The 18,412-nt window shown below is 43.7% G+C and overlaps 1 protein-coding gene across 1 annotated transcript in view; it reads left to right on the plus strand.

The window, feature by feature from the left end:
- Nucleotides 1-18,412, plus strand: part of Slc44a5 (solute carrier family 44 member 5) — a 108,625-nt gene that overhangs the window by 34,600 nt on the left and 55,613 nt on the right. The window contains exon 5 of the mRNA XM_042054145.1: nt 15,607-15,680. Coding sequence (XP_041910079.1) covers nt 15,607-15,680 — 74 coding nt within the window. The remainder of the gene's footprint in view (nt 1-15,606; nt 15,681-18,412) is intronic.

Genomic DNA, 18,412 nt, shown 5'->3' on the forward strand with positions numbered 1-18,412 from the left:
ATAAATCTTAAATCCACAGGTAGGAGAAGGCGGAGAGTTAACACACGTGTGTCTAGTGCTCGGCTTGTTTTCTCTACTCACCACCCATTGACCCAAAGCCAAGAGCGCCGCTGCCCACGGCGGGCTGGGTCCTCCCATGTAAGACAGCTTCCTAGCAGAAACACCCCAGAAATCTGACCAAGATAACCCCCCACTGGATCCGGGCACACACACCTTTGTCTCTGCAGTGAGGCTGTAGCAGAGAGGCAGGAGTGCCGCCGTAGCTTCCACATCTACAGAAGATGGTTCCAGAGATAAATTAGCAGATCCTAGGGCCCAGATATGATTCCTTTGCCATTTTTAGAGGAACCATTGGTTAAAATAAATTTATAATTAAAAGACTTTAATTTTCTGAGCAGTAGGGTTTTGTTTGTGTTCATACTGCAAACGAAGTTGAGCTGCAGAAGCTTTGCACACAATTCAGCCAATGTCTGTCAGCCTGGAATTCTGTTTATGAGATTTTCTGCCATCTGAGGTGATCTGGCATCTTTGACAAAGGCCGATTCCCATCTGCTACTCATGTATTCATAGAATGTGTTCGCCCAGAGACCAGGGACAGGGAGGAAAGGAAAGATTGTATTTCTGTTTTGTGCAAATATTAACATACCTCAGAGCACAAGGGAGTCTGTATGAGATCATATGAAATGAAGCTAAATAAAAACCAACCTGGGGCACCGTTTGCCAGCTTTGCTTTTAAATGTCAGCTGGGCCAGACTCGTGTGTGGGTTTTCCTATTTGATAGTTTGATGTGCTTTTGACGGTGAAGCCCACTGCTCTGGAGGTCTGCAGATCTGTAGATGTGGAAAGGCTGTAGGACATGGCATGGGCTGGTGTGTGCGTTGGCTGTACTGCTGGTCTGAAATTGAGCTGGGTGTTTGCAATGGAGAAGGCTGGATTAACTTTGAATATTCGTGTTGAAGTACAGGGCACAGGCACAGCCCTTCATCTCCCCACATCTGACAGGTGCCAGTAATGCTGTGGAGACCTTGCAAGAGGGTGCCACAAAGGCTGGCCCTGGCCATGTGCCCTGGGCTAAAAGTGGAGCATAGAATAGGATACTGAAGAGTGAGCCAGGAGTGATGGCTCAACGTTGAAGGCCAGGGGACACTGCGGGTTAACCTGGCATTAGAACTCAACGCTGAAGGCCAAGGGACTATGTGGGTTAACCTGTCATTAGAGCTATCTTTTTACCCTACCTGGGGTTTGTTTGTCCTAAAAATCAGGGAAATGAAGCTACATGTCACTATCCACAATCTATCTGTGATGCTGTAGAACTACATTTTCACATGACTTGGATAAAATAACCAGATTGTCTTGCTTCTAGTGAAATATGCTTGCCAAAGTAAAATTTTGTTGTGTGTGTTGTGTGTGGGGAAGGCTTGGGTAAGGTCCGTCCCCTAGTTCCAGTTTAAGTCTTTCCAAAGACCAGGACTTGGCCCTGGGTCTCTCCCAGCTCTCCTTCCCTGCTGAGCGTTCTCCTTGTTCAGGGATAAGTCAGCTAAGTGCTGCTGCTACGGTATCGGAAATAATCGAAGAATTACAGCGCAGCCTCTTGTTCTAAGATCATACGTTTGAAATGTATAATATTCTGACTTGAAAGATCCACCATCCTAGTCACACGAGACATCCAGCCTTTAAAATACAGATGTTATCTCTTTCATTTATGTTCCTCTTGGGCTCCTCTTACCCACTAATTCAGCAGATTTGTAAAATGCCAGCCACGTGACTTTCAGGAGATGAAAGCTGACTGAGTCACCCAGGATGCTTAGAAAGAGGCTCTGCTGATGGGAGCATTTGCTCCTCCAGGTCCTCTGTGCGCTGTCCATGAGGAAGTTTGTTCATTTCTACCATGTTTAGTATAGTGAAAATAATTTCGATTGAAATATTACTAGAAATTATCTTAGGGTTTCTTAGATATTATTTTCCTTGAAAATAATCTGTCTGCACAAGTGTGCAGGCCTGAGTTCTCTCTCATAAAATCTAGGTGTGCCCCTGTAATCACAGTGCTGGGGACAGGAGACATGTGGACTCCAGGGCCAGGTCCCAGAAAAAATATGGTAGAGACTCTCTCTCTCTCTCTCTCTCTCTCTCTGTCTCTCTCTCTCTCTCTCTCTCACACACACACACACACACACAGACACACAAATAATCAAGCTAATAAATCTAATAAATTAGAATTAGTTTAAGGAAGGAAATGTTATATACAAAGACCAAATGTCCTTGAATGTTGCCTTAGTTTTTGATTACAGTCCTTTAAACAATCAAATAAAACATCATAACAGTAAACAGTTTAAGGTAGATTAAGACCAAATTTCACCATCGTTTCTCCCACTCATCTTTCTCCTCTCATGAAATTTACTTCTGGAAGAGGGAATGTTACCTGCTCTTTTGTTTTGTCCAAACCAAAGTAGGTTTCAGGAAGCTTCTGTCATTGTGTAGCCATGACTTATTCTCCTCCCCACTTTCTTTCTCTGTGGTGTGTTTATATGTGCACGTTTGTGTGTGTGTGTGTGTGTGTGTGTGTGTGTGTGTGTACATGCACACACACACATGCCTGTGGAAACCAGAGGGTGCTGCTGGGTGTCTTTCTCTATTGCTCTCTGTCCTAGCTATTGAGACAGAGTCTCTCACTAGATCTGGAGCTCCTGTATTTAGCTAGATTGGCTGCTATCACTCTCTCAGGGTTGTCCTATCTCTTCTTTAGTGCTGGGGCTATAGGCATGTGACATCACACCCAATTTTTTTTTTTATTTTGTTTTGTTTCATTTTGGTCTGGGTACTGAGAATTCAAACTCAGGTCTTCTTGTTTGTGTGGTAAAAATTTATTGATTGGGCCATCTCCCCAGCCCGTAGTATGGATCTGCTCATGCTCCCGTGGAGTTCACTGTCCCAGGCCCACTCAGGCCCAGGTCGCTGGCTCAGTCCTGTTCCTGTGGAGTTCCAGAACCACACCCTTTTATGCACCTGGACAGTATTCCATGTAAACGTGTATACTGCTTCTTGCGTGTTTTTCTTTCATGACATTGTCCAAATTCAAGTGAATTTTACAATTTGGATTTCATCCAATTTTAGGTGACTGTCTGCACTCAGATCCAACCCCAGCAGGGTGTTAAGAAACTTGAGTCCAAACTGGAGAGGGAAGCTGCATAAGGGTGAAACACACACCTTACACTTTCTTTTGCTGGAGCTGTATTCCTCTTTTGCCAGCTGTTCACATATATGATCAAGACTCGAGCCTACCTCCTCTACTGATGACTTGTGTCCTCACAAGGGCGTCCCCTCTGCTTTGCCTCCAGTCTTCTTATGTGTAGTGCATGGATTTGTGCCTGTGCTTTAAGATGTCCTTATTTTTTTATGACAGACTTTTTATCTTCACGTGCTTTTTTAAAATCATCACATTGCAGTTCAGAGGAGCTAGGATTGTGCTTTGCTTAAAGCTTTTCCTTTTTCTTGATAGTCTAAGCATGCTTCATTCCTGTCCTGTGCATGTGTGTGCCACACCTGCACATAACCACACACATTTGCATGCACACACATGCACATAACTGCATGCACATACATGCACACACATGCACATAACTACATACATGTATATGTACACACATGCAGATAACTACATGCATGTGCATGCGCAACATGCACATAACCACAGCTTTCCTGAAGATCAGAGTACAAAAGTAAGCCACTAGATGTTGGACAATGGTAACACACACCTTTAATCCTAGGATTTGGGAGACAGAGGCAGACGGATCTCTGTGAGTTCAAGGCCACCCTGGGCTACACAAAATCAGTGCAAAAATGGATCCAGGTGGTGGTGGCTCACACCTTTAATCCCAGTACTAGGGAGTCACATGCCTTTAATTCCAGTACTAGAGGACAATATAAGATGCAGGGAGACAGAGGCTTAGAGCTCAATCTGCAGTGGCCCAGCCTTGGTAGAGGTAAGACTTTTCTAGTGGCTTGGCTGTTTTGCTTTCTGATCTTCAGTTTGAACTCCATTATCTGTCTCTGGGTTTTTATTATTCATGCTTAACATACATGCCCATAACTGCACACTCACATATGCACACACATGTACATAACCGCACACATGTGTACACACATTCACATAACTGCTCACATGCATGTGCACACATGCACATAACCACACACATGTACACACGCATACACGCATATAACTGCAAACACATGTATACACACATACACATAGCTACACACATACATACTCACACATGCACATAACTGTACCCCTATGTGTGTGCACACGCACACACACACACGTACATAGGCTTTTTGCCACAGTAGCAAAAGACAGATGTATTTTAAACCACCATTGAAAACACCTGCTGGGAGTTCTTATGAAGCCCTGAGGAGGAAGGACCCCCATCTAGGGACGGCTCAGAAAATACAAGTACTTCACAGACATACTGCAAAATATAAGGAGAACACTGGACAGGAACTGGATCTCCTGTGTGTTTGGTGGAAGGAGAACACGGGATAGGAACTGAACCTCCTGTGTGTTTGGTGGAAGGAGAACACAGGATAGGAACTGGACCTTGTGTGTGTTTGGTGGAAGGAGAACACGGGATAGGAACTGGACCTCCTGTGTGTTTGGTGGAAGGAGAACACGGGACAGGAACTGGACCTCTTGTGTGTTTGGGGAAGGAGAACACGGGACAGGAACTAGACCTCGTGTGTGTTTGGGGAAGGAGAACACGGGACAGGAACTGGACCTCTTGTGTGTTTGGGGAAGGAGAACACGGGACAGGAACTAGACCTCGTGTGTGTTTGGGGAAGGAGAACACGGGACAGGAACTGGACCTCTTGTGTGTTTGGGGAAGGAGAACACGGGACAGGAACTAGACCTCGTGTGTGTTTGGGGAAGGAGAACACGGGACAGGAACTGGACCTGCTGTGTGTTTGGGGAAGGAGAACACAGGATAGGAACTGGACCTCGTGTGTGTTTGGTGGCAGTGTATTTTTTTTATGGGCATCGGAACCATTATTGAAAAAATTAAGTATAAATTCTTACAGACTTCCAGAGTTATTATTTAGCTGCTATTCCTGTGTCTAATGCTTGAAATGGCAGAGACTGATATTGTTTGTGATGTTTTGTGTCTAATGACCAAAAACTATGTGTGTATCTCAATATGCAGCCTGTGATGACTGCATTGGTATATACAATGACTTCATTTAAATTTCAAATTCTATTCCCTTGAAAATGAGCATCAAGAACTATATAAACAATTGAATTTAAAATATGAAATTATTCAACTGTAAGTTCCAACAACTTGGTATTTCTCTGTTATTGGTACAAGGTCCAGAATAAACTGTTTTAGGGAAATAAGCAGAAGTTTTACTTTGAATTCTTCCATTTTCTTAATCTTATAAAATACATAAATACTTCGTAATAGAGTAATCCACACATTCTTTGCATAACCCATTTGGGTAAACTGAAAATTGTTAGAAGAAAACATAGTTTTAGTATGTGTGGTATATGAATGTGGGGGAGGGCATACATGCATCCTTATACATTTGTGTGGCAGCCACATATCAATGTCATATGACTCTCTTGATTATTTTTTGTTGGGACCATTTGGAGTTCTGGCCTCCTGCTGCTCTTCCCTGCTAGTGACCTTTGCTTTCCTTCTGAGCTGAATTACTGAAAGCTGTGTCAAAGCTGTTTACCAGCTCTGCTTCACGAGCACGTGTTGCCTACCTCAAGGATCAGAGGATAAGGTTTTCACCTGTTGGCCCACCTGACTGTGTTGGGTATACAAGCCTCCATGGTGCCATTGAATAGGAGGCTTCTTACCAGTGACTAGAGGTCCGTGTCTCTGTCTCTCTGTCTCTCTGTGTGTGTCTCTGACTCTGTGTGTGTGTGTGTGTGTGTGTGTGTGTGTGTCATTGTGTGTTTTAATCTCCGGCCCCTTGCCTGAAGGTCGTGAACTGTGTGGTAGCACATAGAGCGCAGACAGGCGTTGTGTGTGCTGCAATTCTTTACGTTGATTTTTCAGGCAGGGTATCTCACTAAACCTGGCACTCACTGATTTGGCTAGACCACTGTCTGGTGAGCTCCTGGGGTTTTCATGTGTCCATTTCCCCAGTGCAGATACTACAGGCACATGCCTGCCACATCTGGCTTTTGTCATGGGTGCTGGGGATTCAAACTTGAGACCTTATGGTGTAGCAGGGACCTTGCACACTCAGCCATCGATCTGGTTCCCATATGGCTGCTTAAGTTCCCTCTCTGGGCTTTGTGGGACATTTGGTAGTTGGTCTTTCTCAGCATCCATTTCTAGCTCCTTCTCTCCTTCCTGTTTTGGCCCAGAGGCAGAAAAACTCAAGGTGGCATTCTTCCGACCACCTTCCTGCAGCAATGGCCGGGGTGCAGCTTTGACCAGTGAATAAAGAAGTCTGCTGGGGAATTTCAAAGTCTGACTTAAAAGGATCCGGTGTCCTGTGTGTCGCCAACTTGTGACAGGGAGTTTTGACAGCCAGCTGACTGTAAGCTGAGGACAGGGTCAGAAAGAGTGAGTCTCTAGTCCCTGAAGGCTACCCCATACCAAATCAGGGTCAAACCATGGGGCAGCTTTCTACAAACAAATTCTGTGGAGTTTAAAACACTCTTTTTAGTTTTACATTTTTTTGTCTTCTGCAGTCAAATTTTCTTAGTGGATAAACCACTAAGTTCCCATTCGAATCTATTACAAGGAGACTGTGCTAGGGTTTCTATTACTGTTGAGCGGCACAATGACCATGGCAAAATCTTAAGTCTCTCAAGTGTGGGCTCTTGTAAAATCAAAAGTAGTCAAATACTTCCTTTCTTCAAGAGGGAAACACCAGGGCACGATCAGATCAAAGCAAGACTAGATTCCAACTGTGTAAACCACATGAAGCCCAATGTCTGGGATCCACTCACGATCCTCTGGGCTCCTCCAGCGGCTTGGGTCACTCACTCCTTCAGTTCTGCCCACTGCTTGTCTTCTAGCTCGAGCATGCTCCATCCCACTGCAGCTGTTCTTGGTGGTTGTCCCACAGAGGTTGTTGCTGGATGGCGAAGCTTCTTTGCTGTGGAAGCTGGCCGTTGCTTACTTTATCATCTCACACATCCGTCCATTTTCTCTGTAAGAGCACAGGCCTCCCGTGTGGGCTCAGTTTCTCAGCAGCATCCAAGGCCAGGGCTCTACATGACGCTGCTGTGAATATGTCACACGGCACTCACTGTTTTCCTCTGAAAATGGAACTACGGCCCCAGCAAACTTGCAAACAGTGTTTTATACAGAAATCCTGTTTCCTACTCGTGTGGTTTGTCACAGTTGGCCTCCCATCCAAGTGCTAACAAGCCCACCCTGCTCCGCTCCTGTGACCAGAAATGATCCAGCACACCCAGGGTGGTTTACACTAACAGCGGGGCAGTGAGATGACTCTGTGGGTAGAGGTGACTGCCACCAAGTCTAACGATCTGAGTTCAAGCCCCACGCCTCACACGGCGGAAGGAGGGAACTGACTCCAAGTTTCCTCTGACCTCCCCTTGTTCTTGTACCCCCACTGCTCCTCCAAAATCTTCTGAACTAATTTAAAATCTAATTAGATTTCTAATGACCGAGTTCAGATTTTCAATGACAACGACTAAGTAGCTCTCTAATCCCAGCAAGGCGCTCTCCCGAGGACTCATCCCTAACGGCTTTATCCCTCGCAATCTGAGAGTGTCATTTCCACAAAACTGAGAAGTCACCCTGCATTCATCTTAATATCTGAGGTTATTTATATTTCTAAGGGGTGCAAAATCAATACATGAATTTGTATTTTAAAATTGCTCTTAATCTGTCAATATGAGAAATCAGTATTCAATTTAAAAGGCCAAAAAGATAGATTAAAAATAGTTCTCCCAGGTCTGGAGAGATGACTCAGAGGTTAAAGAGAACTGACTGCTCTTCCAAAGGTTCAGAGATCTGTTTCCAGCAACCGCATGGTCGTTCACAGCCATCTGATGGCCTTTTTTGAAATATAGTTGTACATGCAGATAGAAGATAGAACACTCATATACATAAAATAATAAATCTTTAAAAAATAGTTCTCCCTTACTATTTCAGTTTCCCTCCTTGAGAAAGCTACTAACTCCATCTGTTTGTGTAGTCTGTACATAATCACTTAAGATGTGCTTTTTTCATTTAATGGACACCTCATTATAAATATAAAATTGCTTTACAAATAAGGCTGTTTCATTGCCAACCTAATCTTTCAAACTGAATCTTATCTCTCCGTACGAAAACACTCTGATGTCCACCAGGGTTTCTGGAGTTCCTCAACACCTGCGCTGTGATGGCTCCTCCGGGGTGAGGATGCTCAGAAGTGCATTGCTGTCTCAGTAGGATTTTCTGCTCTCCTACTCTGTGTGTCTATATAGTGCTAATCTACTCCAAATATGTAGGCATTCCTCTCAATTTTGTGTCCATATGTGTGCATGCAAGGTGTATGTAGGTGGCCTTGCAGCTTTGCACACACACCAGCTGGGGGGGGTGTCCCGCTCCATCACCTGCATCATTACTCCCTTGAGGACCTCAGCTGGAGCTGGGCTGGTGGGCAGGAGCCTGCAGTGGTCCTCCTGTCTGTGTCCTTCACAGTACTGAGGTGCCAGTTGAGCGCATTCAGCCATGCAGGACTTTCCACTTAGGTGCTGGGGACTTGAACTTAATCCTCATGCTGGTGCAGCGAGCCAACCCAGCTCCACTACTTCAATAATAGCATTTTAAACAGACGAGAATTCTCCTTAACAGGTACTAATAACTTTTGAGAAAGATCCAGGCTGTCCTAGGCTGTCTCACACCTTGCTTGTGTTGGACCTTTGGTCTGTCATGCCAGTTGTAAGGTGAGCAATGTCTAGGGTCTGCCTTGCATCTTGATTTCCTTTTCTTTCCTTTTTTTTTTTTGAGACATGTACCATTATGTACCCCAGACTAGATTCAAACTTGTGGAAATCCTTTCGCCTCTGCCTCCAAACTGCTGGGGTTACAGGTATGTGAGCCACCGTGTTCAATCTGGCTTTCACTATAACATCAGTTTACTTGGAATATAGTACAAAATTTATAAAAATGATGAATCGTACCTGAAGACCAACTATATCTAATCCTACTCCATTTTAAATAAAAGGCATACTTATAGAAGCATCACTTGAGCTCTGGGTAAAAAAATAGGCTTTATTTCCCTTGACAAATAGAAAATATAAATCATGGCCAGCTAAAGCTGTTTTCTTAAGATAGTAGAAACTCAAACACAAGGAAAATAGAGTAGAAAATTAATCATGGAGAATACAGAAGGCTCTAGGACACTGTTATTCAGAACTAACTAGAACAGACTCAGCACCCAGCAATCTTATTTGACCTGCGTGACGTTGCCAGTGTCATCCTAGTTCATAGGAGTTTGAGTTATTTGTTATATTTTATTTTCAACAACAGCTTCAAGTTCATTTACATATTAACCCTACAAAGCAAGTACTCTTCTCTCAATGGGGTGCTGTCACTGCCTTGGAAGGCAAATGGGGTCTTTGATACAAAATGTTGCAACTTGAAAAGCCAGTTGCTCTCAAATACCTGAAAATGCACATTGACTTAATCAATGTTGTCCCCCCAAATGTCCCTAATTTTAACAAGTTAAATTCTTCCAAATATTGTAGAACGTTTCAATGTCATTTTAAGAATTTGTTCCAAACCTTTTCACACGTGTCTGCAGCACACACTGCTCTCTCGACCCCACTTCCCTTCCTTACCTGCCCACTACCATGCTGCACAAATCGCTCTTCCCATCCATGTCTGTCTGGTTTGTCCTGTGATCGTGAGTTTACCGTGGTCGTCTGTGTGACCAGGACTTTAGCCAGGGCCATCTGTGTGACCAGGAGTTTAACCAGGGTCATCTGTGTGACCAGGAGTTTACCGTGGTCGTCTGTGTGACCAGGAGTTTAACCAGGGCCATCTGTGTGACCAGGAGTTTAACCAGGGCCATCTGTGTGACCAGGAGTTTAACCAGGGCCATCTGTGTGACCAGGAGTTTAACCAGGGCCATCTCTGTGACCAGGAGTTTAACCAGGAGCATCTGTGTGGCCAGGAGTTTAGCCAGGGCCATCTGTGTGACCAGGAGTTTAACCAGGGCCATTGGTGTGATCAGGAGTTGGGGGCTGTGCATTGGAGCTGGTAGTCCTAGCAGTGGGTGCACAGTCTCCCTGCCCAAGCCTCTCAGTAGCAGTAGCTCAGTGGTAAAGGTTGCACCCGGTGACCCCCCTCTGCCTTTCATGACTGATTGTTGATAAGACCTGTCTTGTGTGGTTTCAATGTATGAAAACTCAGGATATTTATACTCCTCTCTCTCTCTCTCTCTCTCTCTCTCTCTCTCTCTCTCTCTCTCTCTCTCACACACACACACACACACACACACTCACACACACACACACTCACACACACACACACACACACACACACAAGTGATGGTGGGAAGCAGCCTACTGTAACAGTATCAGTGATTAGGCAGTGTTTCTAGTAAGCAAGAAACAGGAGTACACAGATTCAGTCTTCATACAGTAAGGAGCCCTGGGAGCTCGCTCCCCTCCCAAAACTACCAGAGGAGTTTCTATCAGTCATGGAAAGTAGAAAGAGAGAAAAAGTACTTCTAACTTGCTTTTGCAGTTACTTTGTCTGTTACAGAAACAATTTCAGGAAGGAGAGGCTTAATAGGCCCACAGAGGGCACAGCCCATTGTGATAGGAGAGTCATGAGGGCTGGAGTGGCCTAGTCCAAGGCAGCACAGGGTTTGTTTATATTAGGTCCCCACCAGGAAGCAAAGATGGATGTTACCTTCAAGGCTTACCCTAAGCTTCCCACGTCTGTCAGCTACACTACAGTCACAGAGGCTCCACAGCCTCCCCCAAGGAGGGGGTGACGTGTGTTACTCACACCACGTTCTAGCATTGGCGATGGAGATTTTGGTGAAGCTTAGGTGTTACTCATACGCCATCCACCTTGAGCTGTCAGACAGGATCTCTCATTGGCTTAGAACTTGCTGTCCAGGGAGCCTCAGAGACCTCCCTGCCTCTGCCCCGCCCCCAGTAGTGAGATTACAAGCACAGGCTAGCATGCCTGGTCCTCTAGAACATACACTGTTTTCATGGCCAACATGTTATCGACCAGCTGTTACCCCAACCCCGGAACTGACATTTGTGTTGAGAGCTTGTGGGGTAAGAGACAAGTTAGCGGCATCCCTCCGTCCGATGTCGTTCCAGCGGAGCAGAGGCACAGAGAGGCAGCATTTCCATGCTGGTTATAGATTCAGCCTCGCTAGAGTCACCGACTGGGTGGTGGCAGCCCCTCAGCTGACTCATTAGGCACTGACAGGTGATCTGTCAAAGAAGAATGAGTCTCAGAGCTTCCGTGCTCACACTAATGCTTCTTATTAATGACCGTTCAGGATGGATGATATTGAAATGCCACCTGCCACAAAGAAAGAAACCTAAAAAAATGAATCAGTTTCAGGATGAGGGTAGAAAGCTGTCCCCAGACGGGAAGCTGAGTGACAGCCATTGGAAAACGAAAGCAGCCTGCAGCTGGGATGTGTGCTGGGCAAATAAAGCTCCGTTGCCACCTGGGACTTGGTTTGGTTGGTGATTTTCCCTTTACTGGTGGCGTGTGTGAACTTGACCCAAACAACTCTCTTTGGGCACCTTACACACTGTGTTAAGTCAGAAGAAAAGAAAATCGAATCCAAACTTCTAAACACAGAACCTGAATGGTCAGAAGAGTCTACTTATGACTGGTCTGCCAGTCAGGATGTGTGTGTGTGCCTGTGTGTGTGCATGTGTCTGTGAGTGCATGCATGTACGTGTGTGTGAGTGCATGCATGTGTGTGTTCATGTGTATGTATGTGCATGTGTGCATATGTAGCTTATCAGGTCTTGTGCTGAATGCTGCTTCAGAGGCCTCCATGTTTGGGGTCAGAGTTCAGCACTCTTTTTCTATAAAGTTCAGAAAATAAATGCTTTTGATTTTGCAGGTTGGGTGATTTCTCATGCAATCATCAAAATTGGCCATTTTAACACAAAATTGACCACAGACTATGCACATGTAAATGAATATCTGTTTTTGAAAAATTCTTACTTATGGATACTAAAATTTGAATTTTGCCTATTTTTTATGTTACAAATGTGATACTGTGATTTGGGGGTTTTGTTTGTTTGTTTGACAAGATCTTTCTACATAGCCCAGGCTAGCCTCAAACTCATAATTTCCTGCTTCTGCTCCTCCAGGGCTATGGTTTACAGGTGTGTACTTCCATGCTAGGCTCTATCTGGGTTTTTAAAAACTACATAAGGATGGAAAACCCAGTAGAAGGAGGCAGAGGTTCAAGAATCCGAGGCAAATTCCAGACCAACTGGGGCTACATAGTGATTCCCTTTCTCAAAACAAATGAATAAAGTAAAAGTCACTCACAGCTTAGTGACTGCACATGAGCAAGGGAACACCAGCTCTGCTGGTGGAAAGCAGCGCCCCTCCCCCTTCACTCTGGCCTGTGTTACGGTGGGAGAGTAGACGCGAGGTGCACAGTCCACAGGTCTGGAGTCTCTCGTCCCGTCAAACACTTCAGGAAAGGTCACATGTTGAGCAGCTTAGAGAATGAGGTTTTATTACTAGGGTAGCTCAAGCTCACACACTTTGGGGGAATAAATGAGTGTTCTCCAGCCCCACATGTGGAAGCAAACTGCGATGTGCCCAATGGGGCAGACAGTTACCTAGGAGCAGAAAGCTCTGACTGTGTATGGTGGACAACGGACATGTGTGAGTGAGCAAGTTGGTCAACGGAAGCATGTTGAGAAGGAACTGGGGAAGACGGGCCTGGAAAGAGGATGTGGGGCTCGACAAGGAGTGGACCTGCAAGTTAGCATGAAATGACATTCAGGAAGTGAGGTGGTGGCCCAGCTCCAGTTGTAAAAGAAAATGATGTTGTGTGTCCCAATGGCATTTGATTACAGAACAGAAAGCCAGATCAGAGAGGAAGTCAAGAGAACTTGACAGTTGAATATAAAAGATGCTGAGAAAATGGGAAATCACAAGAAGCTCCCAATGCTTTACGTTCGGGTGACCATGCTTGGACCATAGTCATAGTTTAGAGATATAATGGAGGGAAATTTGTAAAGCGCATATGTAATTGGGATCCCATTCTTATGTTTGGAATTTAGATACAAGGAAACAAAGTACTTTACTAATTTATCTTGACAGTGCTTTCATGTCAGAGATCCTTAGTCTGAATAGTGTTCATAGAGTCTTTCTGATGGACAGCGTTTGTGCCTTGTTTTGGGAAAATGTGACTTTGATAGGAAGGAAGTAATGAAGAGAGTTGGGCCTATTTCTCTGTCAGTTTTCACTCGGGGACCCCATGGGATGCAACCCACTTCTTAATTCCTCCAGTGGACCTTAGCATTTGCCGTAACCGCGAAAAGGAGCCCACCTGAGGAAAAGGTACCCAGAACTGCCCTCCAGCTCAAATATGGCTCAGAATTACTCAGAAATTCTACAAACCACTTATTTCAATATTTGTCTTGGGAGTTATTTTTTTAATTATCCAAATGAAACACTTGATATAAAAACCCACCTCACTTCCTGTAGAGCACAGGCATGGTGGTTGCTTTCCTGAGCTCAAAAGATCAAAAGATAAGCCTTGTGGCGTGTAGAGGCAGAAGCAGCCTGCTGTATTCTTTGACCCAAACCATTTTACACAAGCTGTATTTTATATTTTGTTCAAAAAAAATTCCAAGAAACTTTCTAAGCTCTGTATTTTTCCCCTGAAGAGAATATGGGGAAAGAGACAGAAGTAAATGAGTAATGAAATAGTAGGCAATTATAGCAAATAGCTGTAACTGCCTGGAAGTACATACATGAGTACACACAAAGACACACAAAACACAAAAAGACAGAAACACACACGGATACACAAGCAGACACACAGACACAAATACATACAAAGACGCCCGCACATCTCACCTGCGCTAAAGCATGAGTGTACCCAGATGCCTCCAAATCAAAGTATTCTGTTTTGAAAATTCTCTTGTATAACTTTTAATCCTATCACATAAGCTGTTGGCGTTTTATTTTCTTTTTTTCTAAACAATATTTGCCATACAACCAAGACAGCCTCAAGATCATGGTTCCCCTGCCCCATCTTCCTGAGGGCTGGGATTACAAGCCTCACAATGACTGCCTAGATGGTTTTGTTTTGTTTTTATAATAGATTCATAATTGTTTCCAAGTAAGAAGCAGTAGAGTTGCTCGCTTTAATGATAACTCTAACTTTTAAACCATTGAAAGTGGAACACATCATCATACTGGAAATAGGGAACACTTTATTTTGAAGACCTTAGGTGTCAGGGCTGGGGAGATGGTTCAGTAGTCAAGAACACTGGATGAACCTTCAGAGGACTAGGATTTGAGTCTCCGTACGCACATGGCAGCTCACAACCATTCATGATTTTAGTTCCAGAGGATCCAACATCCTCTTCTGACCTCCATGGACAGTGGGTACACAAGTGGTGGACAGATACACACACAGGCAACACACACACAGAAAATAAATATTAAAGTAAGGAAAGCAGAAAGCCTTGCGTGCCTTGCATATCCATTGGTTGAATTCTAATCCTGATTTAGCTAATTCTTTCTAAATCTAATCTGATGACATCTGTTTTGTGCGGTTCCGGAAAGAGTAGAGTCTGGAAACATTTTCAGCCACACGTGTCAGTGTTAGAGCACCTATAACTGCTTCTCAGAGAAAGTTAGCGTGGTCAGTCCTCTTTATAAAACACTTGCGCCAAGAAAATACAAGTGGGGAAGACATAGAGAAAGGACACATTGTTTTAGACCATGTGTTGGGAAAGCATGAAAAATAAAATCATGTGACCAAACTACTTAAATTATGTTTCTAATTAGACTTTTAAGAATCACTCAGGGGCCAAGGAGATAACTCTGCCCGTGTCTTATAGTGCAAACAAGAGGCTCCAAGAGAAGGAAGAGCTCAGAGAACTTGCTGATGGAATCCCCGCACCCACATAACTGCTGACGGGTCTGTGTGCTGCTGCACCGGGAGCCTGCTGGGCAAGGACTAGTCCAGTCAGGGGGCTCTAGGTTTGAATCAGGGCTCTGCCTCGTGGATTAGATGAAAATTGGTCAAGGAAGTTTCCTGACACAAACAACATTCCCACATGCATACAAACACATGTGTACGCATATACAATGCATACATAGACATGGAAAGAAAAAGTCTACTTGATGTTGGCATATGCTAATCTTTAGAAATATTTCCCACATGAACCCAAGAGAGAAAAAACACTTAGAGCTCGAAGCGAGTTCTTGTCAAGGTGATCTGACTCCCCCACTTCGCCTTAAGTCTCCGATTGAACAAATTCACCCGTCCTGCCTTTCAGAACTGTTTGCTGGAGGTGGCTTATAGCTATTATCTTTCTTTCCCTGCGTTTTGTATGGTGAAGAAGTCACTCAGGATGCCTTTTAATTCTCCCTTCCTTTCTGTTTTCAGGAGTTGTACGGATGTTCTGTGCTGCATAATCTTCATACTGTTTGTTGTGGGCTACATTGTGTTAGGACTCGTGGGTGAGTAACCCCAGGTATAAACAATACTAACCATTTGTTAGTGGATCAACAACGCCAGTATCTCATTTTAAACATGAGTTGTTTTCTTCTTGTTATTGACGTTATCTTCTCTGTTTGGTGGTGATACAGTACAAAATCGGCATGGCGCAGAGTGGCCAAGTGGAAGCTAAGACAGCAGCAAAGAGAAAAGACAGGTTTCTAGTTCCTTCTTTAGTAATTTCTACCTTTTAAATTCCAATGAAGAACTAATTATACCAGGGCTGCTGTTGGCTGTAAGAACTAGTAGCTAGGTCGGTTGGGCAATTTTTAAATGTGTTGATTCATAAGCTAGACAGGATAAGGGCAATGAGTATCAATTTCACCAGCTAATTCATTCTTTAAATTGAACCCTGTTCTCTTTACCTACCAAGAAAGTGGCACTCTTGTTTGCTGTTACGTTAAAGATTTTTCTAGAACACAGAAACAAAGAAGACAAACACATAAGATTGTTTTAAAGAAAATAGCACAAAAAGAAAACAAAAAATCATTGTGTATTTTCCTGTAAAAAGATTTTATAATTGTGGTCAGTACAGCAGACAGTTCCACCAGGAGGTGTAATCCTGTCTTCCAGGAATTGACTTAAGAAGATTTGATTTGCCTCTGTATGGTTAAGAACCATTTCCATCAGATCTCAGCACCAATAATTATTGACCTGTGGTTAACATGGAGAGAAACTTGCACCATGTTACAGAACACTGTAAAATATTTTGGTCTTTCTTTTTACCCTCTAGTAAGAGAAGTGTCCTGAGAACGAAAATTAAAAGTAACTCCCCAATTTAATCTCTGTATCACCATACAAACAGAATTGTATAAAATCTAGGACAGGGAAAAGAAAAATTTAACAAGCATTAACACAGAAATAAATAATACGTCTTTATAAGGGCTCAAAGAATGTCCCTCTTGTTCTTAAATATTTAACTTTGTAACATCTAAGCATTACTGTAGATTAAATACAACCTCTAGGTTGATTAAATATTTAACTTTGTAATATCTATGCATTACTATAGATTGAATACAATCTCTTGGTTGAATATTATCAAGTGTTTTATAACTTCAGGACACATTTTTTCTAGTTTACATAAACATTGGTGATTTTTGCTACTGTCATAGAATTGAAATGTGTTGTGTGAGATGAGGAGAATTTGGAACTAGGCAGGTCTAGATTCTCATACTATCTTGTGGGGTACAGGTAGCTGTTTAACCAGCTTGCTCACCTGGGAAGAATTGAAACACTCCCTGAATTTCCAGGCCAGTTGTGAGGGATGAACTGCAATGCCCAACCATGTCAGCAGTGCCGGTGAGAGTATTAGACAGTGCATAAATAATTTAGCTCTTCGAAATTGCAATAAATTTGTTTTAAGTATGATTTACAATGTTGTTTCTGTTGCAACCCATAAATTTGGTTATTAAAGTTTGAATGTACACAGGAACGCCCCAAGGGGCTTCCTTCCATACGCAGCCTAACTCAACACTGGTTGAGTCTTTCTGTAGGGTAGGTATCTGTTTTTATAGGGACTGTCAAAGTCACCGCTGCCCCTGGCAGGGTTAGTGGGAGAGCGCCCAGCCACCTCTGTCCATGGCAGGATCAAGACAAGAATTTCACCTTTTTGTTCAAGATCTCTGGATTTGATTTGTAAATGTTTTGATTCATATTGGAAATTGGGTAACAGGTTTTTCTCAAAGTCAATATTCAATATCAAATTAATTCAGTATTTCTCCCAAGTTAATCCTGATACCACTGCTAGAAACAAATGACTCAAGAAATTCTCTAAATATCCACATACTTTATCCCTCGGCTATAGCTGGCTTTGCTGGTTTGAGTTAAAGATATTGACTTAACTCCTGGCTATATCCAGTGGGAGGCTGGAAGAGGACCGCAGGGTACAGTTGGCAAGGGCAATGTTAAGAATGTTAACAATGGCTGTAGCACCGAAGAATGCATGCTTTCCCTTGAGAGGTCATTTTCACCGTGATGATATTTGCACCGTGGGGCCTGGCCATCTCCATTAGATCAGGGCCTTCACGGGTTGGTCATTTATCTGTGATCTCTCCGTGAGTGTCACGATGCCTATTAGTTATGTTTCTGTTGGTGTTATAAAGTTCTACATTCAAGACAGAAGAAGAGTTTATTTTGGCTTGTGATTCTGGAGGGTAAGGGAGTCCGCTGTGTAAATGAGGCCTGGCAGCAGGAAGCTGGGCACCCACATCTCTTAGCGCGAACCCTAAGCAGAGAGAGAAAACCGGAAGTGGCATGAGTCTTAACTCTCAGTATAGTCCCCAGGGATTTGCTTCTTCCAGCAAAAGCGCACTTCCTAAGCCTCCCAAATAGCATTGTCATCTTGGGGACCAAGCGTTCAAAGACCGGAGCACATGGGGAGCATTTCTCATTCCTTCACACCAAGGAGGAGCCATTTCTGTTTCTCATCAGAAACCAACCAGGCAGACCTTGTTCTGAAATGGAATATTAGTTTAAGATGTGTTACATTCGCTTATGCTATGGAATATTTTTTTAATGATGCAAAGATGTGTTGCATTTGTTTAACTCTATAAAGCTGTGTTACTTTGCCTGCCTAAAACACCTGATTGGTCTAATAAAGAGCAGAACAGACAATAGCTAGGCAGGAGAGGGATAGGAGGGGCTGCCAGGCAGAGAGAATAAGTAGGAGGAGAAAGAGAGAAGAGGGGGAGCAAGA

This window comes from Arvicola amphibius, chromosome 14 (assembly GCF_903992535.2).
Source record: "Arvicola amphibius chromosome 14, mArvAmp1.2, whole genome shotgun sequence".
NCBI lineage: Eukaryota > Metazoa > Chordata > Mammalia > Rodentia > Cricetidae > Arvicola > Arvicola amphibius.